This window comes from Scardinius erythrophthalmus, assembly GCF_964197995.2.
Source record: "Scardinius erythrophthalmus genome assembly, chromosome: 25".
Classification (NCBI taxonomy): Eukaryota; Metazoa; Chordata; class Actinopteri; order Cypriniformes; family Leuciscidae; genus Scardinius; species Scardinius erythrophthalmus.
The window spans coordinates 20,945,597-20,972,118 of record NC_138245.1 but is presented as its reverse complement, the minus strand read 5'-3'; the positions used below and the strand labels follow the sequence as shown (position 1 = coordinate 20,972,118).

The 26,522-nt window shown below is 38.0% G+C and overlaps 2 protein-coding genes across 3 annotated transcripts in view; both read right to left on the bottom strand.

The window, feature by feature from the left end:
- The window catches only part of arhgap46a (Rho GTPase activating protein 46a), a 36,024-nt gene extending 31,723 nt beyond the window's left edge, over positions 1-4,301 (bottom strand). The window contains exon 1 of the mRNA XM_081357175.1: positions 3,929-4,301. Within this exon, the coding sequence (XP_081213301.1) occupies positions 3,929-3,942 (14 nt within the window). The 5' untranslated portion in view covers positions 3,943-4,301. The remainder of the gene's footprint in view (positions 1-3,928) is intronic.
- A 662-nt stretch (positions 4,302-4,963) lies between these two features.
- Positions 4,964-26,522, bottom strand: part of sulf2a (sulfatase 2a) — a 37,924-nt gene continuing 16,365 nt past the window's right edge. The window contains exons 2-23 of one of the 2 annotated variants that reach the window (XM_081358080.1): positions 17,201-17,358; positions 17,029-17,075; positions 15,088-15,327; positions 14,425-14,664; positions 14,168-14,319; positions 13,111-13,280; positions 12,106-12,256; positions 11,652-11,827; positions 11,437-11,565; positions 11,293-11,358; positions 10,923-11,046; positions 10,623-10,821; positions 8,887-9,130; positions 8,687-8,783; positions 8,148-8,242; positions 7,999-8,058; positions 7,719-7,888; positions 7,486-7,628; positions 7,271-7,379; positions 7,134-7,167; positions 6,314-6,367; positions 4,964-5,961 (exon numbers count right to left, since the gene is read on the bottom strand). In XM_081358080.1, coding sequence (XP_081214206.1) covers positions 5,931-5,961; positions 6,314-6,367; positions 7,134-7,167; positions 7,271-7,379; positions 7,486-7,628; positions 7,719-7,888; positions 7,999-8,058; positions 8,148-8,242; positions 8,687-8,783; positions 8,887-9,130; positions 10,623-10,821; positions 10,923-11,046; positions 11,293-11,358; positions 11,437-11,565; positions 11,652-11,827; positions 12,106-12,256; positions 13,111-13,280; positions 14,168-14,319; positions 14,425-14,664; positions 15,088-15,268 — 2,625 coding nt within the window. In that variant the 5' untranslated portion in view covers positions 15,269-15,327; positions 17,029-17,075; positions 17,201-17,358 and the 3' untranslated portion in view covers positions 4,964-5,930. The remainder of the gene's footprint in view (positions 5,962-6,313; positions 6,368-7,133; positions 7,168-7,270; positions 7,380-7,485; positions 7,629-7,718; positions 7,889-7,998; positions 8,059-8,147; positions 8,243-8,686; positions 8,784-8,886; positions 9,131-10,622; positions 10,822-10,922; positions 11,047-11,292; positions 11,359-11,436; positions 11,566-11,651; positions 11,828-12,105; positions 12,257-13,110; positions 13,281-14,167; positions 14,320-14,424; positions 14,665-15,087; positions 15,328-17,028; positions 17,076-17,200; positions 17,359-26,522) is intronic. The other variant, XM_081358079.1, reaches the window with a different exon arrangement.

The window sequence follows — 26,522 nt, the reverse complement described above, 5'->3', positions numbered from 1 at the left end:
GAGTCGTGCCTCAGCGGGGGGGTGTGGCTTTGGGGTAAGGATAAGGGGTCTGAGATGCTGAACTACAACCCCCTTCCGAGAATTCTTTCTATATAAAGCAAGAAAAGTTGACCTCTTTGGGATGATGCACTGCCTGCCTGTATATGTTATACGGCTGTTTTTGTCCGCACTGCTGCTGAACTACTTCCTGCCTCAGTGGACAGTGCTGCCGGAAATTTCTACTCTGGGCGGGAAGTCTGTAACTGCCAAACAGCAACTGTGTTAGCAAAACAATAAATCTTCTTTCTAGAGAGGACAAATCTGACAAGCCCACTGTTTGCAGGCCTGCACACCCACGACCCCAAAGGCCTTATTCAGGACAAACGAGCACACTGACAGCAACAGTGAGAAGTGAACGGACATGTGTGAGGGGCTAACACACACAGAAGTAGCAGAGTAGATGTGTGCTCAAATACAGATTCGCTTGTCTACTACCAGCTGTCAGCGTCAGTATTAATACTTCTTTCAAATGAACATCTCGTTTTGATATACAGAAACAACTGTAAAGATTTAGCAAGATAAAAAGATTAACTGTTCCCTGAGCTGACCTTCCATGCTGAACATAATGATTTTATCATAACGCGTCCGGTCAGACGGGCAACAAGATAAAGTCTTACTTTTAGTGTTTAAAAGTATCAAATTCAACGCATCAAATTTCCTCTCAGGTCAGGCTGAGTGACTGGGTGGGAGCAGGGTCAGAGGTCACCTAACCACCTCAAAGAACGACGTTGTCAAAGCGAGCTCCTAGGAGATGGGAATTGGGAGCCCCGAATGCCCAACTAACTATTTGTTAAAGGATTAGTTCACTCACTCCAGAATTAAAATTTCCTGATAATTTACTCACACCCTTGTCATCCAAGATGTTCATGTCTTTCTTTCTTCAGTCGAAAAGAAAGTAAGGTTTTTGAAGAAAACTTTTTCTCCATATAGTGGACTTCAACTGGGACCAATGGGTTGCGATGCACGTCCACGACTTCACGCATTACGTAATCACGTTGGAAACGTCACGTGTGATGTAGGCGGAAGGTAGGGTAGGGCGAAAAACTCAGTACAGTACTTCGCTACAGTAAATGTATGAATTTACTGGCATGACCACCAACTGAACTAAATAATGTGTAAAGTCGTGGACAGGCATCGCAGAGCTAGTGCAAGACGAGCATTTGTGGTTAAAAATATACATTTTTAAAAAATTAGAAAATGACAGATCGTTTCGCCAGATAAGACCCTTATTCCTCGGCTGGGATCCTGTAGAGCCCTTTGAAGCTGCATTGAAACTGCAATTTGGACCATCGACCCGTTGAAGTCCATTATGGAGAAAAATCCTGGAATGTTTTCCTAAAAAACCTTAATATCTTTTCGACTAAAGAAAGAAAGACATGAACATCTTGGAATGACATGGGGGTGAGTAAATGATCAGGAAATTTTAATTCTGGAGTGAACTAATCCTTTAATAATTGTTTCAGAGCTTAGTAGGGAGTAAGTAAGGACAGGTTAAAAATAATGCTTTCAAGTTTTGGAGAAGATTAGCATATTAACAGTACAAATTGTCATGGTGGAGTCAACAGCTGCATTATAAGTGCTCCATCCTGAACAAACACAGGAATTAATAAAACAATTAAGATAACAACACTAATATAAAAGTGTTTCACAAGGCTATGATCAAATAATGCAGTGATAAAATAATGTCCAACTGTTATTGGTTGGCTCAGTAATGTTGCACATAAAATCCAAAGCATGCATTTTGGACTAATCCACTCAATTCATATGAATTCGTTTTACGATCTCTTTTTCTGTCAATGTCTTTGCCGGAGCAAAAAAACTGTGAAGATGAAAAAAAACAAAAACAAACCTGGAATAGAAAAGCAACTCATTGGCACGCGAGACATGGCCTCAGGCTGAGCACTGGAGATGGGTGCTTTTCACAGTGAGCTCAAAGGTCTTGTTAAAACACTGGTGCTAAACTGCTGTCACAATGCTATGTCCTCCCTTTGTCTGCACACTATTGTGTACCAGATATGCAAACAGGGGAAAACATCCTATTGTAAGATCTCATTCTGAATCAAAGATAAACCCCAGCCTGTAAAAACATACATTTACACTCACTAGCTGGAACAGACCATAAGAGTGTCCATTAACTTCAATCAGTGGTCTTATCATACTAGAGTCTCTTCAAAATGGTGCAAAACTAGAACACATCTGAAGAATTTTAAAACAAGCTTCAAACTTGAGCTTCATAGAGACATGGCAATGTTAAAAGCGTCAAGTGTCCAGTGTCATGCCCCTGCTCAGCTTCTGAACAGGGAACTCGGAGAAAGGAACAGAGAGCCATCAATACAACGGCTGATCAAAGCTCGGTAGTGTTACATCAAACAGTGCACACTCACTAAGTCTTTCAACCACCTCTTTTCATCTATTTACACTTCAGCATCTGTGTCATAATCAAGCTCAGGGTGGAAAAAGAGGTTAGACTACATTTTAATTGAATGAATTTAATTAATTCGTACATCTGTAACCCTGCACTAAACAGATGCTGTGTGTTTTTCTGGCAGTGCAACACCAACTAAAGCAACATGCGTCCACAGCTCACATTATTTGACTTCAATGCTTTTAACCACAGTAAAGGCGACAGAAGGTATTGTGGGATATCAAAGAGGGTTCTGGTGGTTTCCTGTAACCATCAGCCGATATTAGGAATTAGACCACATTCAATATCCGATACAAGACTGATTCTTGAATACTGGAACAAAACAGTTAAAAACTAAGTATAGTTTACATATCAAGGAATTATTGTGATTCAACATGTTCTCTCAAAATGTGCATTTGTCAGATAAAAAAAAAAAAGTGCCATTATGCCATATATATTTATTATAAAAAACCTGACAAATCTAGCAGTTCAATTAATGAATAAATAGAGTATACGGATGCTTCTTATTTTAAGCTCCATCTATTGAATTGTCACCAAGCCATCATTTGGTGTATTAAATGCACTAATATTTTATTCCTGTAGTAGTAGTAAGCTGCTGCTGATACGACAGTCTTAAAATTAGGGGGGAAATTGAAGTCTTAATTAGAGACATAAGATAATAATTAAAAATAATCTTCATCATTTGTATGATGAGTTTAAATATCACGATTGTGACAGAAAACAATATAAAAGCACAGTTAAATTATATACAGTGCTTGTGTGATGTTGTTGAACTCAAGTGGAGTGAAATATGGAAGGATATTCAGGAAAAAAGATCTGACTTTAATACTGCCTGATTTTATTTATTTAGCCTATTTTAATAAATATGTGGAGACCAAAAGTAGCGACACAGTTGCAAAACATTAAAAAGAGGCAGCCAACGAACTTACATACAAGTGATCATTGTATTTTGTGATCAAACCTATTTTGTTCCATGTCCCAAGATCAATGAACATAACTGTAGTTTATCATTTTTACTATCAGATGAGATCAGTCTGAGATTACAGTAAGAGGAACACCTAAGTTAGTCAAAACAGCCGATGATCTGTGACTGAGCTATGTCTATAGTGAAGTCGGTTCAAATCAAATCAGTTCAAATACACATGGCCGAAACAGTTGGCTTCCGGCAGCGATGCTGATTTAATGACACGACTGAACAAAATATCACATTTGACTGACTCCTCGTTGAGTCGTGGGAAAATCATCTCTTCATTCACACAATCTCCATATTATCCTTCATACTGATTTATAGCCGACATCTTAAGCAAACTGAGTGGTATTTATAGTTTCCCAGTGAGTAACTTAATAGTTAATTTACAGATCTAAAACTAACGTTAGTTGAGGGGCTAACGTACAAGAAAGACACCGCGCTAACTTCTCGTGTCAAAACTTGATTAATTTTCCAAAAGAAAGATTCAAACTTACCTTTTCCCAGCCATTTCTTCTCACATTGTACGGTTAAACCACAAAAACAGTATAAAAGGATAGCGTAAAGACGGCAAAACTGTATCTCCTCGGTCTGTCGGACGTCCTGCGCGAGGACTTCGTGATATGTTCAGAGTCCTGAATGCTCGCGCGCCTGTGCTGGCTGCGTGCGCGTGAGCTGGTCTGGATAGCTGGGGGGTGTCTCGTGAGCCTCTCTCTCTCTCTCGCTCTCCACCCCCTACACACAGATACTGCAACTCCAGTTTACCTGTACTGATTGACACGGAGTAAATGTGACGCCCAAAAAGTTTAATAAAACAAACTGCAAGTGGTGGAGAGCTTTTTGTGTTGGTTTATACTGCACAACAGGTGCAAGTTCAGGTGGAGTTGAATTCATATATTTGATTGCCTGAAGGGATTTACAGTATATCGGATTATTCAGAAAGCGCCACCTGCTGGCGAATAAGGCAAACACAACGGAGCTCAAAATGTCTCTCAGTTATGATATCCTTCTGAAAAAGCACCATAAATGTAGAATATTTAGGTTAAGGCTGCTCTATCTGGTCTCAAAGCCTGGTTTTAGTTTCTTTTTTTAAAATGGTATCCCATCCTGGCTCAAATGGGGTTCAGCTGATGTAGCTGATCAGCCACATGGTCTATAGAAACACAAACCACTCTAAAACCACCGAAACTAACAGCAGGGAAAACAACCAAAACCAGCAAACCAGCTTAGACTGGGTGACAAAAACAAGATGAGAGACATGGACCCACATACATATCTTTTATAAGTAAAACATAACATTTTTGAATATTCATAGAAGGCAAAAAAAAAAAAAAAAAAACTAAGCTGGTTTAAATGGTCTCCCAGTTTGGATGGTCTCACAGTCTGAGAGGTTAAAAGTGCCCAAAACCCCTGCAAACAAAAACTAGCCAACAGACAAACATAAGAGACCAGTAAAGACCAGTAAATTAGTTTTATACTGGTTTTAGTTTCTTTCTAAAACAAAAATATTGAAATATGAAAAAGGCGTAAACCTGGGTATTTAACACTTTATTCACCAACTACTATACCTTCATTGCTTTCCATATTTCAAGCCAATGGAAAACAGCAAAAAGGGAAGGAATTGGTTTGTGATGACACCTACACAGATATTTGAATTGAACTATTATAACACATCATTACTCCAACACTGTTTAGTATGTTATTCATAAGTGCATTCAGATAAACATAAAACATTTGTTAGACTGAGGGTGCTCTCTTTTCAGATCAGTCACGAAGAGAAACTCCCATATGTTCAGTCTGGTAAAAATATACTAATATTTACATTAATTGCACATACATTCAAATACATATTATGCAGCATTCAGTTCCAAGTGTTAACTTACAGTAGCACCATGTTTTAAAAAGCAACATTTCCATGAACGGAATCACATAAGTTGGTGACATTATTATTATATAGCACAACATGTGTAAAGTATCATGATGTTTCCTTGGGATTTTCAGTTTGAGAGTAATATTACAATATCCACAGCAGCAACGAAGTCAGAGCACGTCGGCCCTGTATTTAACACAGTATCAGAGTCCCACATCACAGTCTTACAGGAATAATAAAGGAGTAGTGTGTTTATAGACGACAAGTTTATATCTCAATGATGAGCCATGTGAGTTTTCTTGTCTTATGAGAACAGTGAAGGTGACTGATTTTAGCCACGAAATGTTAGGTGCTCATAAAAAAAAAAAAAAAAAAAAAAAAATCCATTAAAGTCCCTTATGGTAAAAAGTTTCCATGGTAGAAGTCTTTCATTAAAAAGTTCAAAACCTGTAAATAGAAAAATGCATTGAGAGAGAAAATGAGATGGCCACGCTGATATGACTCTCTCCGAATCCACACTTCATAATAGCTGGACGTTTGCAGAGTTTACTTGCTGTCCTCGGGTCAGGAGTTCATCAGTTCACATTCCTCACCTCTGTGCATCCTTCACAGTGGATAGTAGTGATAAACTAACCTACCCATCCTTCCCAAATTTGGCCCCTGTGTAAACAGACAATAAAAAAAATCACAGGAGTCTAGGTTTGAGCAAAGTAAGAACAACATAAAGACAAAAGAAAGTCATGTACAAAACGAGGACGATGTGTAATTGTGGCAGTGGGGCGGTCTGCACCACTCTGTACTTTGTTAACACACTTTTTCTTATCAGTAATAAAGCACTCTTGTCATCACGTGTGCATCTAAAGGAATGTCCGGAGAATTGAAAAGCTGCTCATGCAGCGAGGGACAGCATGCACATACACTGTATGACAGAGGGAGGAGGACTACTGAGGATTAGTGCTGATAACTGGCTGGCTGAATTATATTAAGCAGATGGTGTGTACAACAAACTCACATTGATTTGGAGGATGGTTTCTTCACTTTTGGCCTCTTTCGACGATGAAGGGGCCTGAAGCATGTGGAGAACACACACACACACTTTGGGTTTTCATTTTTTATGGGGACTTTCCATAGACAACGACTTTTATATTATACAAAGTGTATGTTCTATCCCCTAACCCTCTCTACCCCTAAACACAACCCTAAAAAAAATAAAAAATTATGCAATTTTACATATGCAGTTTTACACCTGTGAGTGGCACCCCATGCCAGCAAACATACATTATTTATTTCCCAAGATCCGGATCTGTTAAAGCCTTTTTAACTATCATTATAACTAATTATTAAATATTATAGAGTATATAATAATTCTATGAAGTATCTTATGCTCACCAAGGCTGCATTTAATTTATCAAAAAAATAAGTAAAAACATTAAATATTATTATAATTTAAAATAAATGTAATTTTTTTGTTGTTGTAAAAAGTCATTTATTCAAATGATTGAAAGTTGAATTTTCAGTATCATTACTTCAGTCTTCAGTGTCACATGATCCTTCAGAAATCATTCTAATGATCTAAAAGATTTGGTGCTCAAGACACATTTCCTGTTATTTATCAATGTTGAAAACGGTTGTGGTGCTTAATATTTTTGTGGGAACCGTGATACATTTTTTCAGGATTCTTTGATAATATTTAATATAATATTTTCAGCAGACATATTGATCAAAAGATAACATTTAAAATGTTAATTTCAAATATATACAGAATAAAATATCTAAACATATTAATAATATTCTTTTTTAATCAGCCATAAAATATAAGAATGAAGCCATACCTATAATCGTACAAAGAGTTTCTTTCTTTACCACCTGTAAGAGATATGATGAGTCACTTGGTTATAAATTGTATTGGTATTTTGTTGAAATGCAACATTAAAACAAAGATTTTCATCAAACATGTGGCATGACTCACCTGTCTCCTGATTGCACTCTTTGTGACCTTTGCAGCTGCGCAGTTTCATGAGCTCCTGGTGCATGTGATTCACCGCATCACGATCAAGCGTGCTCACGCCATTTACCAGCTGCACACAGCAAAAAACAGCAGTGGAAATTATGGGGGTTCCCTTGACAAATCTTATTAAATTATAAAAAAAAAATGGTAAAGGAGATAAAAAGATAAAGATCTACCTGATAAGGATCTGTGTTAAGATCAAAATACTCCAGGAAGCCAGTGGCAAACTCACAAAATAGGAAGTTGTGCGTCTCATTGATAGTCCTCAGACACCAGTAAGTGTTATTGTTGGCACTCGTGCAAGCACAAAACGTCCCCACTGACAACACAAAAATTATATCATTATTTAACTATTAAGTAAAAGTTGTGTGGCATTAAAAAACAACTGGAGTGATGTGCTATGCGGTACTTGTCCAGAAGGGGGCGGTCTGCCAGTGTTGGTTGTCATGTGTGAAGCAGGTGAGGCCAGGCATGCTGCAAGTGTCATTATTACGGAGGCGCTTCAGGAGCTTCCTCAGCTTCTTCCTGCGTTTCTGCTCTTTCATCAGCCACTGTTTCTTATCTTTGGAGGTTATTCCACTTAGATTAAAAGAACAGATGTCTTCACTATCAACTGTCTAAGTGTATGTTAGTTAGATAAGAACATTAGGCATTAAAAAGTTAATGACAGATGATGAATGAAAACCTACTTGACAGAATGTATCCGCCCTGATTTGAGTTTGAACAGTGCTCTATTGTTGTACTGATACCTTTAAAGCAAATATTACATGATTATGTCTATAGTGTGAAAAAGATCAAGCCAACACTTAAGCAGTTAATTGAAGTATGAAAGGCTTACGTGTTTTGGTTGCATTCACACTCTTTTGGTCGAACCTGCTTTAGATGCCCTTTGACCTCTCTGAGGTTCTTTATTTTGGTCTGCAAAGTCTCAATCTACATAAAGAGCAAAAAGTGGTTAAAAGTAAAACCTAACCCAGCTAACTAAAATATGTTCTAATAAGGTTTTGTTCTGGAAACGTGTTCTGAATGTTCAAAATGTCCTGTTTATAACATTTCAAAAAAAAAAAAAAATTCTTGGTTATACAAATGTTAAGGGAACATTCCATTTTATAAGTTTGCAAACATTATGGGAATGTTACTTTTGAATGTTCTCTGAAAATTCTGAAACAAGTGGTAAGATTAAAAAAAAAAAAAAAGTTAGATGAACTAAAACGTTTCAACAAAAAAGTTCCATGAATGATGTATAAAAACGTAGTTGTGCATATACATTCTATTAACATTACTGGAAGAACATTTGTTCATAACTTTGAGAGCATCTCGTCTGAACGTTCATGTTAGATGGGAATGTAGTAAATTTAAGCATTATTTTGATCTTACCTCATGCTCAATGTGTAGTTTGTGATCTTTCCATGCTTGTAGAGATTTATATAATCCACCATCACACCTGACTGTGTCATTCATCAGAATTGAGCATCTGAACAAAAAAGAAAAGTTTTACAAAATTGAAACCACAGATTTGTTCATTGTTTTTCACTGCCACTAGCTGTTATCATCCACAGTAACTGTCTGTAATGAACCTGTAGGTGACTTTAAGAGCAGCAGGTGGCGTGAGGGTGTTGAAGTTGTTGTCTGCGGGTCCCATTCCGCTGTATTCTTCATTCTCTCCATACACTGCCTGCTTTCTGCCTAGCATAAGGCTGGTGTTCAGGTTGACGGGCTGGTAACCCTTCTCCAGGTCCAGAGTGAACACATCTGAGTCCAAGTGATACGTGACAGAGCGGGCCCAACGATTTCGTGGCAAACTCTTCTTGGTCTTCAACTCTGGAATATTGTACATGGACTTTGTAACAGATACAGGTATATTATTGCTTAAACTACAATCATTCTATGTCATGGTCATTCAATCATTCTATGTCTAATTTCATCTTGTATATGAACATGATTCCTAAAAATGAGAGGAACTGGTATATTTTTGACAGTGTAAATCAACATCCAATTCATCCAATGCATTTTTTTGCATGGAAAAGAGCAATTCAGACATTCTGAAAACTATCTCATTTTTGTTCCAAGAATAAGGAAATAATACAGATTTGGTATGACATGAAGGTGGGCAATTTGTGTCAACATTTAAATTTTGGTGTATACGGTTTTGATGTGCATAATTATCCGGTTAGCCCTTTTTGGCTGATGCCACTCTGGCTGCAAAAAGCATGTTTCTTCATAGGCTGCCATTTAAAATTAGCCATGTTGCCTGACTTATTTTATTTTTGCTATATAATTTTGCTACATACAAATATCAGAAATTTTTTATTATTTAATAGTAGATGTTTACTAGGCCCATTTTTTGGGGATCTTAAAAGTGTAAAATACCTTTTCCTTATTTTCGCAAATTTTAAACTTCACACTTCCAAAGAGTTCCGAGCAACTGATACATTATAACTGCCTCATGAGTGGGACTGGGAATGCTAACAAACAGCTTTTTCCAGGCCTCCTTGGAACTAACCCCATTAATATTAATAATTTAAAATTGTGATTCAAATATTCTGAATTGAATAGACGAGAGAGGAGAGAGAGAGGAGGGCAGGATCAGCAAAGGACCTTGAGCCAGGACTTAAAGGAGAATTCCGGTCAATTTTAACATTGAGCTAATTTTTTTGTAAATTTGGAGTGCTGTCAGTACAGAGAACAACGACAAAAATCGGTGTTGCCTACACAGTGTTATCCTCTTTTTAAAATTTGCACCCTGTTGACTTCAATGGGGCAAGTTTTAAACCTGCTTTTAGCCTCTTAACATCCTTGATGTGTCATTACAAGTGCACAGCCAATGTGAGTAATTCCTTCAGAGTGATCACGGGTGAATCTGACTGCAGTAGATGTGAAAGATATGAATAAAAATTAAGTTAATTCGGCCAGCGCACATACCTGTATTTATTTCCTGTTTTCGGTCAAAGTCCACAGTAGTCGATTGTCGAGTTCTCCACTGTTGCTTAGTTACCTATGATCACGCGCGTGAACTCGACAATCGACTACTATGGCAAATTTTAAAAAGAGGATAACACGGTGTAGGCAACACCGATTTTTGTCGTTGTTCTCTGTACTGACAGCACTCCAAATTTACAAAAAAATTAGCTCAATGTTAAAATTGACAGGAGTTCTCCTTTAAACTCAAAAGCTGCGCTATATGTCAAAGCGCTGCCCACAATGCTGTGGCTCCAAAATACACAATTATTATTAGTCTTTTCCATTAAAAAAAGACTCCTAACCACTTAGCATGCAAGAACACCAAAATATGTAAAACTATACTGTAACACACTCTTTTTGGTGAGTGCCTTCTTCCTCTTGAGAGGCATGTTGGGTTCACAATCACAGTGGTCTGATGCAGAATGAGCTCCGTTGATCTCTCCCCTGTTGGCAGCCATCAGGCCCAGAGCACGAGGTGCATAGAGACCCGCCATCCCTTTACACTTATACAGCCTCGGCATTCCAGTGGAATCCTCAATACACTGCCACTTCTGCACAGAGGAGGAGTGGTTACTTAGAAAGCACTAGACAGATGGCAATCACTGGAAATAATCAAGGGAATATGCCATGGTAATTGAAAGTGAATATTTACCTGCCCTGGTTGCTCACAGGGCGTCTGGTACTCAGCTCTTTGACACAGGTCTCTGACCCGCTGAAACTTTGGCAGTGAATTCTGTTCCACCTCTTTGCCATCTGCTAGCTTATGCAGAGGCTTCCTGTAGATCGGAAAGAGATCACATCAGGTTGCCACTCAAAAACAGCAAAGAATTAGATACAGCCTCTATTCGAAATTTGTAGATGTGTCCGATGTCAGTGTGCCATCTGGTGCCTCTCTAATGGAGTCGTGTCTAATCAATTTCTGGGGTTACAAATCTTTTTCAGAGCGATACAGTGTAAGAGTTTGTGATACGTAGTTCAATTAAAAATGCATGGGTTCATCTGGCCTGATCAAATGTACTCACCCCCTCTCTACCAGGAATGAATCCCTCCACACTTTCACCTTCTTGTAAGAATGAAACCTGGTAAAACTGGAAGAATATAATGAGGAAAAAGGCTGTGTTTTTAAATTGTAAGCATGAAATGTTTAGCTTGGTGTATTTTAGCACCTGTTGACAGGTTGTTCTGTTTCCAACAGCTTGAGGATGGATTTGCCATCCATCTCCAATGGAATATCCACTCCGGCCATGTCCAGCAAGGTAGGGGCTAGGTCAACATTCAGGACTATATGAGGATTACTGCAGGAGATCACAAACTTAGAATCAACAATGTGTTATTTTTAGCATTTTGCAATAAAGTTGTGAGCTTAATATCTTTGACTCACATGCCACCTGCCTCCACATTCGGCCCTCTCAGGTAGAAGGGGATTCGAATGTCAAAATCATATGGCATTGATTTGCCCTTCACCAAGCCAAACTGGCCAATGTGGTAGCCATGATCAGACATGTAAATGATGTAGGTGTTATCAAGCTCCCCAGTTTCCACCAACATATTGTAAACCTGTGGGGGGGATAGTAAACAGCATTACAACTTCTAGGCTAGTAACACACGTCAATTTCTACATTTTTCTGTATATTTCAGAGGCATCTCTCATATGTTTTCTCAATGAAAAATTTGCTAACGGAGAGACCGGCGGAGTGATAAAAAAATATCGGTACTATCAGCACTCTTATAACACCACATAGACAAAAAAAAAAGAACATGTCTAACGACTGGAACTAACTTCTATATAAAATATGATCTATGTGCTATATTGTAAGGTTATCATGATCTGTGACCTTCTCAACGCTGTCATCCACTGAAAGCAGAGTCTGCAGCCTTCTCCTCTGTAAAATATTGGTGAACTGCATGTGCACAGGCTTCATGGGTCCCGTGTAACGCAGGATCCAGTGCTTGTCTAGGTTGGGGGCGTGGTTGTAGCTTGGTGTTCTGAGTGGGACATTTTCAGAATTGTTAAAAGCTGTTTTCTGTGCCATTGGAAGAAATTACACATTTGTTATACACTTTACTGTCTATGAATAAAACGTACAATTATTGCCAAGAAAATATAGTCACAGTCCTACTTCTTGTTCAAACGTCTGTTAATGGAGAAGATTTGTGTGTAATTCATTGTGTGCTGAATAACATTGCTGAGAAATTCTGAAGTCTTGTTTCATATTGCAAAGGCCAGTGCATTGTCTTCTTTTGGTTTGCACTGTTTGAGAAGATTTGATTTGCATAAAGTTGCATTGTACATTTCAGCTGCAGCTTGATGAATGAGCAATTAAAATGATAATTAAAAAAAACAATCGTAAAATAACAGTGAACTTGTGATTGCACGTGTTTAGATAAAATAGTATGCTAATTTAGTTTATGCACTTTATACCTCTAATGGGACCTATGAATGAATACTGATGCAAATAATAAATCATGATATTATAATAATAGCACTCTATATCTCTCTTGAGCCTACTGTATGAACTAATTTGCCGGAGGCACTATGGAAACAATTACTGTACACAGAATACATAATCAAACATCTGTTCCTGCAATAAACCAAGAAAGTAAGTCATAAGAGGTGGTTCATTAAAAGTAGCTAATGTGTAGTGAGAATAGTGGCTATAGTACTATATAGTGAGCATTATTTATTAGGCTGTCGTATCTCAAATGGAATAAGAACATTTGATAAAGTGCTGGAGACTGAAAAATTTAAACCGAATGAGATTTATGAAGCTATAACCTCATGCATACTGTGAATTCTCCTAGTGAGTGAGAGAGAGAAAGAAAGAGAAAGAGGGTCTTACATGTGTTGAGATGCATTGGGGAAGGCGCTGCTGTACTGAGGTGCTGCGTCCTCCGGCCCATGGGGGGCAGCGTGGCTCAGGACCATCATCACAGGCCTGTGCGGGTACATCCTCTTTGACATTCGGAAGTAATTGATACTGTCATTTGTGATTACATCAGTGAGGTAGTCCTGTAAAAGAAATAATATTAAAAGGGAAATCTGTCCGATACAAGAAAGTATCAATATGTGTTTACTAAACACACACTACTGTTCAAAAGCTTGGGGTCTGTAAGATTTTTTTTTACGTTTTTGAAAGAAGTCAGGACATTTGAAAGGATTCCTTCATTCCTTTGTTTTTATTTCAAATGAAATCTTTTTGTAACATTGTGAATGTCTTTACTGTCACATTTGATCAATTGAATGCATCCTTGCTGAATAAAAGAATACATTTATTTTTAGAAGAAAAAAATATCTTACCGACTCCAAACTCTTGCACATTGATATATAATTTAATCCTAGATCATGTTTGTCTATTATTATGTTCAAATATTCACCAATGTTAAAACTTTGAGGCGATCATAAGCTGCGGCGATCATAAGCTGCTAATTATTTTCAAGTTATGAGCAATAACTGATACATAGCCAATATTAATTTTTGCTGTTTTGTCTATATAAACACTACTAACAACTAAAGTCAATCATTTTAAACACTAAAAGGGAATTTTGGGATATTGGAATGATATTCATTTTGCAATTTGCTAAAGATTACATTTAAATACATGAATAATTTAATGAAACTGTTAAAGATAATCTTTACACTAGCATTATACTGCAGCAAAGTTAATTTAAAAATAGAGTAAATGAGCATGTACAGTTAAATAATTCCCAATATCTTAACTCTCTAAAATAGTCCGTCAGCCGATATGATACCAATATATCGTGCATCCTTAAATATGTTGGGTAAATACTGTGAATGAGCTGAACCGATATGACAGTTTTACACTTGGTCTACTGTATGTAGGACAATTTCATAATACAATGTTCAATCATGTTCTTTGAAAAAAGACAGCGGACAACCTTCGGATAATCTGAGCCATGCTTTTCTCGGATACCGTTCCGGCACAGTGTGTAGTTGTAGAAACGAGAGTTCTTCACCAGTGCTACCCATTCTCTCCAACCAGGAGGCACATAAGAGCCATTATACTCATTCAGATACTTCCCAAAAAAGGCTGTAACAGAAATAGATTATTTTGAGATCTTAACTGAAAGAAATTTATGAACATAATTCAGTATTGCAAAAATACTGCATATACATATCCATGCTGTCTACTAACCTGTCCTGTAGCCTGAATTGTTGAGGTGGACGGCAAAAGTGTGCGGTTCATGGTGGGCCTGCCAGGACGGTGAGGAGCAGTTCTCGTTGTTGGTGTAGGTGTGGTGGTTGTGCACATATTTCCCAGTCAGGATGGAGGATCGAGAAGGGCAACACATCGGAGTGGTGGCAAACGCATTGGAGAAGTGGGTGCCGCCCTGCATCATTATGCGCTTTGTTTTGTTCATGGCCTGCATGGAGCCTTTAGGGAAAAAACGGGCAATATATGTAGATTCGAAAAAGAGGGAGACAGAGCAAAAGAGATCCAGATTGTTTTATGTAACAGATGCTTGACCATAAATTTCCTACCTAAAAGGGTTCGAGTGAAAAGCCTGAACAAAGACCAGCAGTGAGGCCATTATGTTGCCACTTCAGTGATTAAAGTGCCAAAAATCGAGTAGAAAAACAGCATGTTTGGCACAATTGACCTCAGCAGTTGGCTGATGCTACTGGAATGAATGTGCAAGATGCCCTTCTCCAGAGAATTTAAGTAAATTATATGATAATGACTCATATGAATGTGAATCATACTCTGTATAAACTCATACTTGATGTCACACTGCGCACAAATTCACAAACATGATATGCACCCACATACAGAGAGAAATTCAAATAGGCAACACACCGAGTTCAATGTCCTGGTCATCAGTAAGAATGAGAATGATGTTTGGACGAACGTTTCGTCGATCCCTCTGAAGACGAGACCTCAGCTTCTGGCCAGAGAGGTACATGGTTCCATCCGAGGGGCAGAGGAACGTCAGGATGAAGACAAGGAGAAGGGTGGCCGGTCTCCACCCAACTGCCATGACTTTAACCTGTCTTCCAGCTCCCACACTAGTTAGTAAGATCACGGTTTCTTCTCAACCTGGAGAACAAAACAATAGTAACTGTAATTTATATACAGGGCCCATTATCAAACATTTCCTATAAAACTTAAAATTTTCAGGTCCAGTTAATATTATAAAAACATAACTTTTCTGGTTTCACAAAAAATGGTATATTCAGAAGGAAGGAAGGAAAATATTTTTGCATTTTAAGTATTTTAGATATATAACATTAACTTGAACTGGCATTCATTGTCAGTGGCGCTCACTGACAGTAGCGCGCACACACACACACGCACACACGCACGCACGCACGCACGCACACACGCACACACGCACACACGCACGCACACACGCACACACGCACACACGCACACACGCACACACGCACACACGCACACACACACACACACACACACACACACACACACACACACACACACACACACACACACACACACACACACACACACACACACACACACACTCCTCAAATGACCCTCCTCTTCTACTCCTTTGGGCTTTTGGTCACCATGGGCAGTGTAACTGAGGAGCTCGTCCATATAAATGATCTTATTTATGATGCTTGGCATTAATTAATCATTAATGATGCATAGAGACCAACTCATTCCCCAAGTGTAACGATCGGATCAGTTGAACACATGGCAGCTGGTGTGGATGATAATGACAGCGGGCTACAGGCCAAAAGGAGTCAGAAAGAGGGTGAGTGATACGGGCCAAAGGTTAGAAGAGGAAAGGGTCATTATTAGAGAAGACAATAGGGTGTTAATGAATTGGAATAGGGAAGGTATGTGATACAAATTGGTTATGGAAATGCATGTTTAGATTGACCTCACAGCCAGGGTTGGGGCAATTTTTTATGCAGTAGAAAATGCTTTAGGGACTGTAATGAGGAATATGCAAATCATTATCGTAAAAGTCAACAAAAGACAAAAAGACATGCAATTCATTAATATAATCTACAATGAATTTGCAAAGACAATTCTGGAAATTAATAAACAATTGCATAAATACTAAACAGCTGCAGAAATGTTATTTACCAGTCTAACATTTCGAAAAAAAAACACTTGGCTAAATACATGAAAGTGCAGTGCATCTTTTAAAGTGTCCTTAAATATTGTTCTCAAATCACTTTTGTATTATCATTAGTCATCAATTATAATTGATGATCTTTTTACTATTATCATGCAGTCCTACTATCGTGGCCTTCATTTTGTCTTGCATTTTTAAAGTTAATAAATCTATTTTCTATTTCTATTTTTTAATGTACTATTTGCTTTGTTTTTCCCTAATGTCCATGTCCCCATCATAACAGACCAATGGAGAAACACAGATTTATTGAATATCAACTGAATTTGTTGACTTAAGGTGAATATGCTGCCATATTCACAACCTATTACCAGTGTGTTTGATTCACAGATGCAGAAGAGAAACATTTCCCTCTGTTAAATCAGTACTACTCATACAAGATGTAAATTGCAGTCAATTTGCCAAATCAGTACAAGCGCAAAACACTTCACCTCTAACACACCAGAATTTTTGGATAAAAGCCACAGCAGTTGTTCTTTGTCATCTGAGGAGGTCAAACAAAATAACTCTAATAACTCATAGTCAAATACAATGGAAGGATTTTGTAGCTTCTTAACACAGCATTAACCAAACACACCACCCACTGTGATGGGTTACATTCAGAAAGAAGCATGAGCTAAGACAGGAATTACTGTTTGTTTTGGAGTCCACAGGAAACCCATCTCCTTCAGCGTCATCCCTTGAAACATAAATCCACATGGAGGTATCCCTTTCATGAAACTCCATGCCATCTTAATTACAGCATATTTTCTTCTAATTTAAATCACACAGGTTACAACAGCAGAAATATTCATCCCATCTTACCTCAGAGCGGTCAAGGCCAAACGTGCTGTAGATCCAGGCACCCTGTGGTCTTCAGGGCAAAGGTGATCACACAAAGTCCACCCTCCAAACTATCAGCCAAAACTTTCTGCAAGAGATGCCTTGAGGGTCTCCCACTGCTCATCCCTGGACCTTCTCATCTAAAGGGTATATTTTTAATCTTATCATGTATGTGACAGCTTTCTCTCCTTCAACTCTGCTCTTCTCGTCACTCTCCCTCTCTCTCTTTCCGTTTCTCCCAACATCTCCTCTCATACCCTCACAAACACTCACACAGCTGCATTCAGTCCATGTTAATTCCTGTTCTCTCCACCATCATTGTTCTCTCTCAGGAGAATGGATGAGGTCTGACCTTGGGGGTCTCCTGTTTTAAATTCTCTTGGCTGCTCTGTTTACCCCGGGCCCCTCCTCTCCTCCTTGTCCCTCTCCAGGACTCATTGCTGGCAATTGATAAAAACAACAGCTTGAGAAAAGAGTTCAATCTTAAATAGCTCTAGCAGGACAAACAGGAGATGTTTTGTCATTAAAAGTAAGTTAATTGCGACATATTGATTGCAACATTTTTTAACAGTTGCATGGTGATGGGAGAGATATGTTGTTTGATTTTAAAGGTTCTTCATTACCGCCACACCAGTGAGAATAATTCTCAGTATTGCCATTGCCAATAATTGCTAGTATCAGATGCTCTGTATCTGATCTACCATTCTGCTTGCCAGCATGTCCTTTAGCGCTGAGCTCCTGTTATTGCTGCTGTCAGCGTTTTGCCCCCAGCTCGCGTTGTAAATTGGGTTGACATGATATGGTATGACAAACCTAGGGATATAATAACGTTCTCAGTAAATCAATTTTAAACGCATCAAATCTCATTCAAATGTCACATTTATCAATTTGGAGCTAGTTGTAAAAAGTTATCCAAAAGCTAAAATATTGTCTTGAAAATGGTCTACGATTGAAAACAATAAAGTTGCAGTTTAAACAAATAATACGTAAAACTATGTATGTTTGTATATATATATAAATTCAACAAGATGTAAATATATAGTTCAAACTTATTTTCAGATAATATAATTTCATTTCTCTTAACCCGTTGGCAAATGTTTCTTTTTTTAAGCATAAATGTAGCAAAAGAGTGCAAGGTTTATGTTTACAAGTAAAACTTGCATAAAACAAGTACAAAATGTAAAAATGATATTAAAAGAAATCAAGATATATTGCTGTTAAGAAAAAATAAATACATTTATATTAAGAACTTTTTTGCAGTGTGATATTGTCTGTAGAACATTTTCAAGACCATTTTTCTTTACTTTTGCATGATATATGACTTTGTGTAAAAGCTAACTTTACAAACAGGATGGTGTCAATAACAAAAAGTCACACAAAATCAGACCATAGAAAATTAGCTCCTTCTGAATGCAGGTACTACTGAACGACAGTAATAATGCTTTTTATGTAAGGTCTTGTACATGATAGAACAACATAAACTAAGAGCCATTTGACACAGGTGAAATAGAGTGCACTTGACCCAACTTTCGTGCCCTGGGCCTCTCAAGTACCGCCATCACTCTACTTCCTGCCCTCATAACTATGCTGGCATGGCTTGGGGAATGTGCGTCCACCCTCTGATTCAGTATGCAAACTTTCCAAAGTCTCCTTGAATTTGCCAACAGCAGTTGGTATTCAGATGCAAATGGTCTGACAAGCCTCTTTCATGGGGAAGACCTTTATCTGCCAGCCAGTTTAAAGTGAGGTGGGGGGGATATGTGGATTCTCCAGTTGAATACTGTACATCAAGCCCTTTTGTGGCAAACTGTGGCCAAAAGGACTTGCGTCAGATTTGGTCAACATCAGTATCCATCATTCCCTACTTGTTTGGAGTGGAACATATACGCCATGGCACCTACAACAATTGATTCGCGCGTTTTAATGATGCCGTGAGCAGTTGCAGGGGCGGCGTTTTCCTTGAACAAATATTGAACACACAATTATCAAGAGCAAATTGTGTTTTCTGCCTTGATCAGCAGTATGATAAACAGCAGAAAAGCTGCATGTCAGCACTGTTTGAGCACAGAAGGCTTCTAAATCATGCTTTAACGAATTAGACTGGTCAGAGTCAACACCTCAAGTCCTGTAAACATCACTGACCTAACCCTCAGATTTACATCACAAGACTATGATGACAAGCAGCAGAGAGCAAATGAGAAACATAGTAACGATACCCTCATATCACGATTCGATACATATCTTGAAACTGAACTCACAATACGATATTATTGCGATACTCCAAGACATATGGTAAAAGTAACAATTTTTACTGTTGATTAAAATGCTAAATTTGGTATTTCATTGGGGAATAGGCTTTGACTTGGTGTTGGTAACCCAATGCAGAGGACAATGGTGACACAAGAATAAAAATATTCATGATTTTAAAGCTGAAAATACAGAATTATTTTAGACGAAAATGCTTGCACTCTGTCACTGACTAGATATATTTAAAATAATGTAGGCCACTTTTTTCTAGTAACATAAGACATTTGGCATTATTAGGACACACACATATTCCCCCACTGCATAATTATACATTATATTCAACATTATATATAATGTAGTACAGACACTAAAACTCTGGAAAATTAATTTTTTTCTTACAGTCATTTTTTACATTGGGGGAACTAGTCACAATACAGATTGTCACTATACATGATACATACTGTTGCATTTTTGTATTGCGATATATTGTGACAATATATTGGTTACACCCATTTAAAGCATTGCTTTACATGTCACATAGGACAGCTCAAGTAGTCACCTATTTTCTCCAGTTACTGAAGAACTCGCTTAATGGAATATTAAGCTCAAACAGCATTTGTGGCATAATTAATAATCATAATTAATAATCAACTTTACAAGATTGATGTGATAACAGAAATGAATTGGACACAATCCATAAATATTAAAAATTCTCGCTGTTATAAGGCATGAACAATATGCAAGTTAACATGATTTTGGCATAAAAAATTGTCTACCAACCTTTTCTGTGTAAGGCTAGATTCAATTTCACAATTTCGATGCTATGACATTACAACGCCATAAACCTTTCAATTCGAAAACAACTGTAATCTCGACGACTTCTTTTTACAGCTCAAATAATAATCAATGCTTTAAAAAAAATTATAAGCTTCAGCTCCAAAAATTGCCACTTCCACCATAATGTTTATTTCTGCTGCTTCTTTTTTAAGAAAGAAAAAGAAGACAAGGGACACAAGACGAGTTGAAATGACTTTTTGTGGTAATCAACATTATGCTACAAATGCTTTTGTTTGTGCTGTATACTGAGATCAGAATACTAATTTAATAGAAGTTATGTATAAGCATATAAAATTGAGTTTTAAGAGTGTATCACTTTAATCCAGCTTCCTCCAGCTAGCTGAGCATCTTTAAGCTGATATCTGAGTGAGTTAATGATGAGCCTCATCTGTTTCAGCTTCAAACAAGACCAAAGAAAGGTCAGAATAAGCGTTAATCATCATAATCGTCTGCTTGTTATCGCAGTGGCTGATAATGGACAGATGAAAAGCCATGTTTAGATGCCTCCTCTGAACAGAAATGACACTGACAATTTTCAAACAAGAACAAAAGGAGGGAAAAAGCAGCTAAATATCAAATGCATCAAAGATAAGATAATTTTTTTTTTAGCTGAATCTGACTGAAATGAGTTTTGAACTAAATATGTGCACTAGTGTTATGTGAGGCTAAATATCAATCAACTAGACAGGAACCATAGGTACTGCTAATTGTTGTTGCCCCTACTAATTGCAGCATCTAACCGGTGACTGATTAACAAATTATATGTACTCCTGCCGTCAGGAGCAGAGGAATCCAGTTCCCGTCCTCCGTATCCGTCAGCAACCATATGGCATGCACTAGGCAAGCGTGGTGGTCCTGATCCCTGTGGCCAATAGGGGATATTTGTAGGAGTCACCCTGGAGTCTAAGGCCACTTTATCGCCCTCCGTATGTCCTGTGACAGAAGGACAGAGGGGCCACATACAGTGGGGTCCAAAAGTCTCAGAAAGAAGATGGAAATTTTGGATTCAAAATCTAATTTAAGGGAAAATAGGGAATGTTAAAACAAAGACACTTTGCCGCTCATGGAGCTTGAGTGCTTCTGCATTTAAAGCAAACAGGGGACAAATACCCCTTAAAAAAATCAAATTAATGGAATTTTTTTTAATACAACTTTTTACTCAAATCATTATGTAGATAATATAATAAGTACTGAAAAAGCTGGATTAAAGTAAATGCTTATCTTAGTAGTAGACCCCAAAATCTTTGGCCCTCGCACACTATCAGCAGTGCTGTGATTGTGCCTAAGGGTTTCATGTGGACCCCAGATATCAGGGTCTTAACAAGCAACTGGAGGAGAAAATAGTTTCTGGTACATTTTTCAACCTCAAAAAATGGTTTTTCCACTGCTATCCGCCAGGAAAATCCTTTAAGATTAGTCTTTCCTAGAGCACTGGCTCCACTCATCCGATTCTGACAAAAGAAGTAGATGGAGTGAGAAAGATAGAAATAAAATGAGAGGGGAGAGTGACTACTTCATTTACATATTCGGATGCAGAAGGAGAAATTGTGCCTTAGATTTTTAATGGTAGAGAAAATTAAATTCATTTATATGCTTTAATGCATGTGACATCTACTTTGAGTCTGTAGTGAAAGATTTGTTTGTTTGTATTGAATACTTAGTATCAGGTTTCAGCTTTCCTTACAATCTGCTTTCTGCCACGCTACAGGATGCCAGTATACGTCATTCATTTTATTTTAATTACTTCCAATTTTTCTTGTCTCCTCTAAATGACTTGGGGGAGAGGGTAAGGGTAATGGCCCTGACTTAATGATGATTACAGACAGTATTGGTTTCTCATTTCAGTAAGCTGGCTCAGTGGTGAAAAAAAGAAACACATTCATCTTTTTGTTCACAGAGCAAATGCAGTGTGCATTGTGCCTCAAACAGAAATAACATGCATCACTTCACAAAAGTCAATGTAATAAATCCCTAATGAAAATGGCTACAAATGACAAAAACTCTAAAAGTTCTACTTGCTTCGCGGTTAATAGCTGACCACCATTACACTCACCCTCCTTAAGCTCACTCCCATCTGGGTCACGGGCCATGGCACCAATGTAACCCCTCTGGTTCTACTCGCACCGCTCTGAATGGGTTTCAAACCAGCGTTTCCAGCATGGGAGGCATAACAAGTAGCGTAACAAGTACGCTAAAGACCACAGCATCTAGCGTCAGTCGCTAATGCACGTCTTGAGACCAGAGGAGCGAGCTTTTACTTGCACAGCTCTTACTAACTCGCCACCGTTACACTCTGGAAAATATTTTATTAACTAAAATTAAAGTAGCTTAAATGGAGAACGAAAACAAAAACAAATCTTTGTTGCTCCACCAACAAAAAGAGTTAAAACCAAACCTTTTTGTTGTCTTCAAGCAACACAAAGTAGTGGTGTTTTGTTCCTGAATAAATTACAAATTGGTCGACTCAATGACTCACTCATATAGATGATCAAATATTTAGTTCCTGAATGAATCAGTGTTTTGAACGAATCAGTTGAACGAAATATTTCACTTGCTGCCACCTGTCGGCATAATAAATTAAAACAAGAAGTTAAATCTAATACTGAAATAAAATACAAACCAGTACTTTTCCAAAGAAAAGTGAAACAATTAAAATTAACAAACTAAAATGTAATTGGAAATATAAATACACAGTGAAATAGAAATAAAAATAAAAACTAGCTACATTTTCAAAACCAAAATATCTCCAAACTGCAGCTTTTAAAACGCAGCTCCCTCCGTTCACTGAAACCATCTTCAGTATTTCATCCACAAAGAAGCACTTACAGCTCACAGCAGAAAGTGTAATTATCACATCTAACGCCCCTGACCCCTGTGGATTCCAGCACATGAACATTAGCACTTATTCACATGGGCTTCCCTTCCCACTGTCAGTGTGGCCACTGTGGAGATTTTCTAATCTTCGCTGGAGATGGTCCCTGGGGATGTGCGGCTTGTTGGTATTTTCTTTTTCTGACTTTCCTCATCCTAATCCTCTTCTCCTTCTCCCTTCCTTCTCTTTGTTGTTAGATTAGAAGGCTTAGTGGTAGCCCCTCCAAAATCTATACATGTTACAGGCCTCATTGCCAAAGACACACAAGGGCTTTAAGAAGTGCAGGATGGATGGGAACTTGAAAAGAGGAATTAGACAAGGTCCAATGCCCAGCACACTGACCCGAGTCTTCACAAGATATCTCCGCTAATCAGATATAAACTGTTCCGATTGTCTATGGATATTTTAAGCGAAAGAAAAAGTTAATGAAATATGGACCTTGAAATGTTATACTGTAGGGAATTAATAAGCTATTTTTCCTAAGTAAAAGAACATCCCATCTTACATCCAACTTAAATTTCAATCTAACAGTCTCTAAAGCTGCATTCCATAACTTTTTTGGGTTAAAAATTACTCAAAATAAATCTGAGCAAGTACATAACCAGCCAGTGTTCAAAACTAGCTGCTTGCCTTAGCTCGTTAATGTTGTTTTTAATTTCAGTGGTACTGGTGGATTTCGGCGGGAAATTCGAGCATGTCTTTGCGTCATTACGTCACATCTTTACCTTACAGTCTATGATCTGTACACATAAAGTAGGTGTCTCGGCTAGTAGGCTATATTGCGTGTGAGGATGTTGGAGGTGGAGATTTATAGCTTTTTCTCACAACACTTGATATAATTAAACTTATCAATTTGATGGCGGATCCAGAAACGTTCAAACGACAATCACCAGTGACAACTGGAGATTCACCCGTTGTAAAATGCAAAAGACTTTGTTCGGGCTTCGGAGTGGCTAGAGAAAAAAAAAGACTGCAACCGGGAAAACAAGGATAATATCGGAAGGGCATTGCATGTTGTCACGCAATGCTTATGTTGTTAACATTAACAATTTGAGAACAAAGTATAATTTGCTAAATAGAAAAAATAAAAATAGATTTAATCAGCGCGATTTACTGCAATGCTTTTTCCCCTTAGTTGGTCAAAACAAAAGTGGATGTTACTTGGTCAGATGACATTTTCTGGTAAAAAATTCTTATGTTGGTCATACTTCCAAAAAGTAGCCTCTGTGATTGCGAAAGACAGTATCCACACCGGTGTGGTGACTGACAGCCGCACATTCTCCTCAGAACATTGGATTCATCGCTGCTGTGCCGTGCCAAGTCTTCGATGGCGAAAAGAGCTAAACTGTAAACTAAACAGCTTCTTTAAAAAAAATTACAGCTTAAAATTGCAATACGTCTAAATGTTTCTAAAATTTGGATGCTCTATTTTGGCCACAACCAAGATATATCTAATGTCTAACCATTGGCATGATGCCCAGGCCATACCAACAACTTTCACAGCCATAACTCTCCCAATTTCTTTCTTTTTTTTTTCTTCAGTACATTGGAAATATAGTTTATTTAATATGCCAATGTAGCTTCAGATTGACAAAGTACTAAGGATGTTTTTCTGGACAGTTCTTATCACTATCATTTGTTCCTGTCTTTCAGAATTTGGCTGTAATGTGTAATCCATATCGAAGGGAGTTTCTCACACTTGCATAACCATAAACAGACACATTTAATGGAAATAAATACCCCCACTGTCACATACAAGTGCCAAATTAATAAAACATCTGGTGAAAATCATTTATTCTCATTTCCATCTCTTTGTGTTTTAATTGTGCATGAATGTCTTTAATCATATCACGAACAACCCATGACTGGCACACGCAGAACTCATAGATTTACTCAGAATTTACCCTCCTGTCAATAATAAAATTCTACAAATTCCCCGCCTGCTTATGTATTGGTTTCTTAAATGTTTTGCCTAATTTCCTCTCAAATGCCAGTTCAGAAGAATCAATGACATGCAGGACAAAACATGGAAAACATAGTGTCTATGTTGCACACAGATCAACAGAGCATGGCACTAAGAACATGGGTTTGATTTTTCAGAAAATCTCAATGAAATGCATTCAAGGTATACATTTTCTCAATGTAAGCTGCTTTAGATAAAAACATCTGCCAAATGAATGAAAATGGAACCAGGTTGGAAAATATATGTGATTTCCCAAGGTAGTATTACACAGTTCCCACATACTGTACAGTATATACATTAAGCGAATACAGTACTTAATCATTACATGGTATCCGGTTACAATAGCCACTTTTTCCCCCCATTTGGTAACTGGCCATTAATGTGGAGTCATTGAACTAAAGCCCATTTCGTTAATGACGCTTTCATTGGGGCCCCATGTCTGCATCTTTTACCCTGTGGCGAGACTGGACCCTCTAAACTGCCCCTTTGATGATCGTAATCTGTAATCCATAAAAAAAGACTATTACCATTCCCTCAATTTCCACTGCTTTTTCCCTCCATTTACTTCCCTGCCGATAACAATGGTCATTACATTCACAAATAGAACAGTGCAGGTGGTTACTGCCAATAATTGAGAGGTTCGGGTAGAATCTGCTTGAGGGAGAGGGCTACACAAAAAGCTAAAGTACTTGATGAGAGACCGAGTTTGACCCAACCTCTATAAAACAGGCCATAAATTGCAATAGTGAATGACTCCACAGACATGGCTTCGACATTAGGGTGAGTGAACAGCAATACAGGACTTATAGAGCGGGCCATTCAGTTAATGACCCTGAACGCTCACAAGCTGATATGATCTGCAGTCCTGTGCCCGACATGGATGATTGCATAAGTACAGCAGATTTGAGGCTTAAAATAAGAGATTGAAAATAAAATAAACAAGACTAATTTTTAAAACCACAGAAAAGGGTAAGAGGAATTATTCATTTACTATCAGCATTACATACCCAATAAGCTTCTATAGTCTGTCGCTAATCTCTATCTTAACCTATTAAAGTAATTAGCAAAGCAGCGGGAGAGTTGTCCATTTTGATAACTCTCAAAGGAAGAGGGTAATTATCAGGGTTTGAGCGTTTTTGCCAGAGGAGAGAGAGACAGTTAGACGGTTCCTCTGATGATAGACAAAAAGTACTGAGACAAAGAGTGTATGATTTCCCACTGACCTGCCAGGCTAACCCACTCACACAAACAGGAGGTAATTCAGTCTTCCCCATACACACTGGGGCGCATGTGGCTTACCTTTGTGTGTGGGATGTCTGTTGGCACGATCTATGTTGCTTCATTGGGCGCCTTTTTTAAAAAGCGGGCACATAGCCCAATGTTGA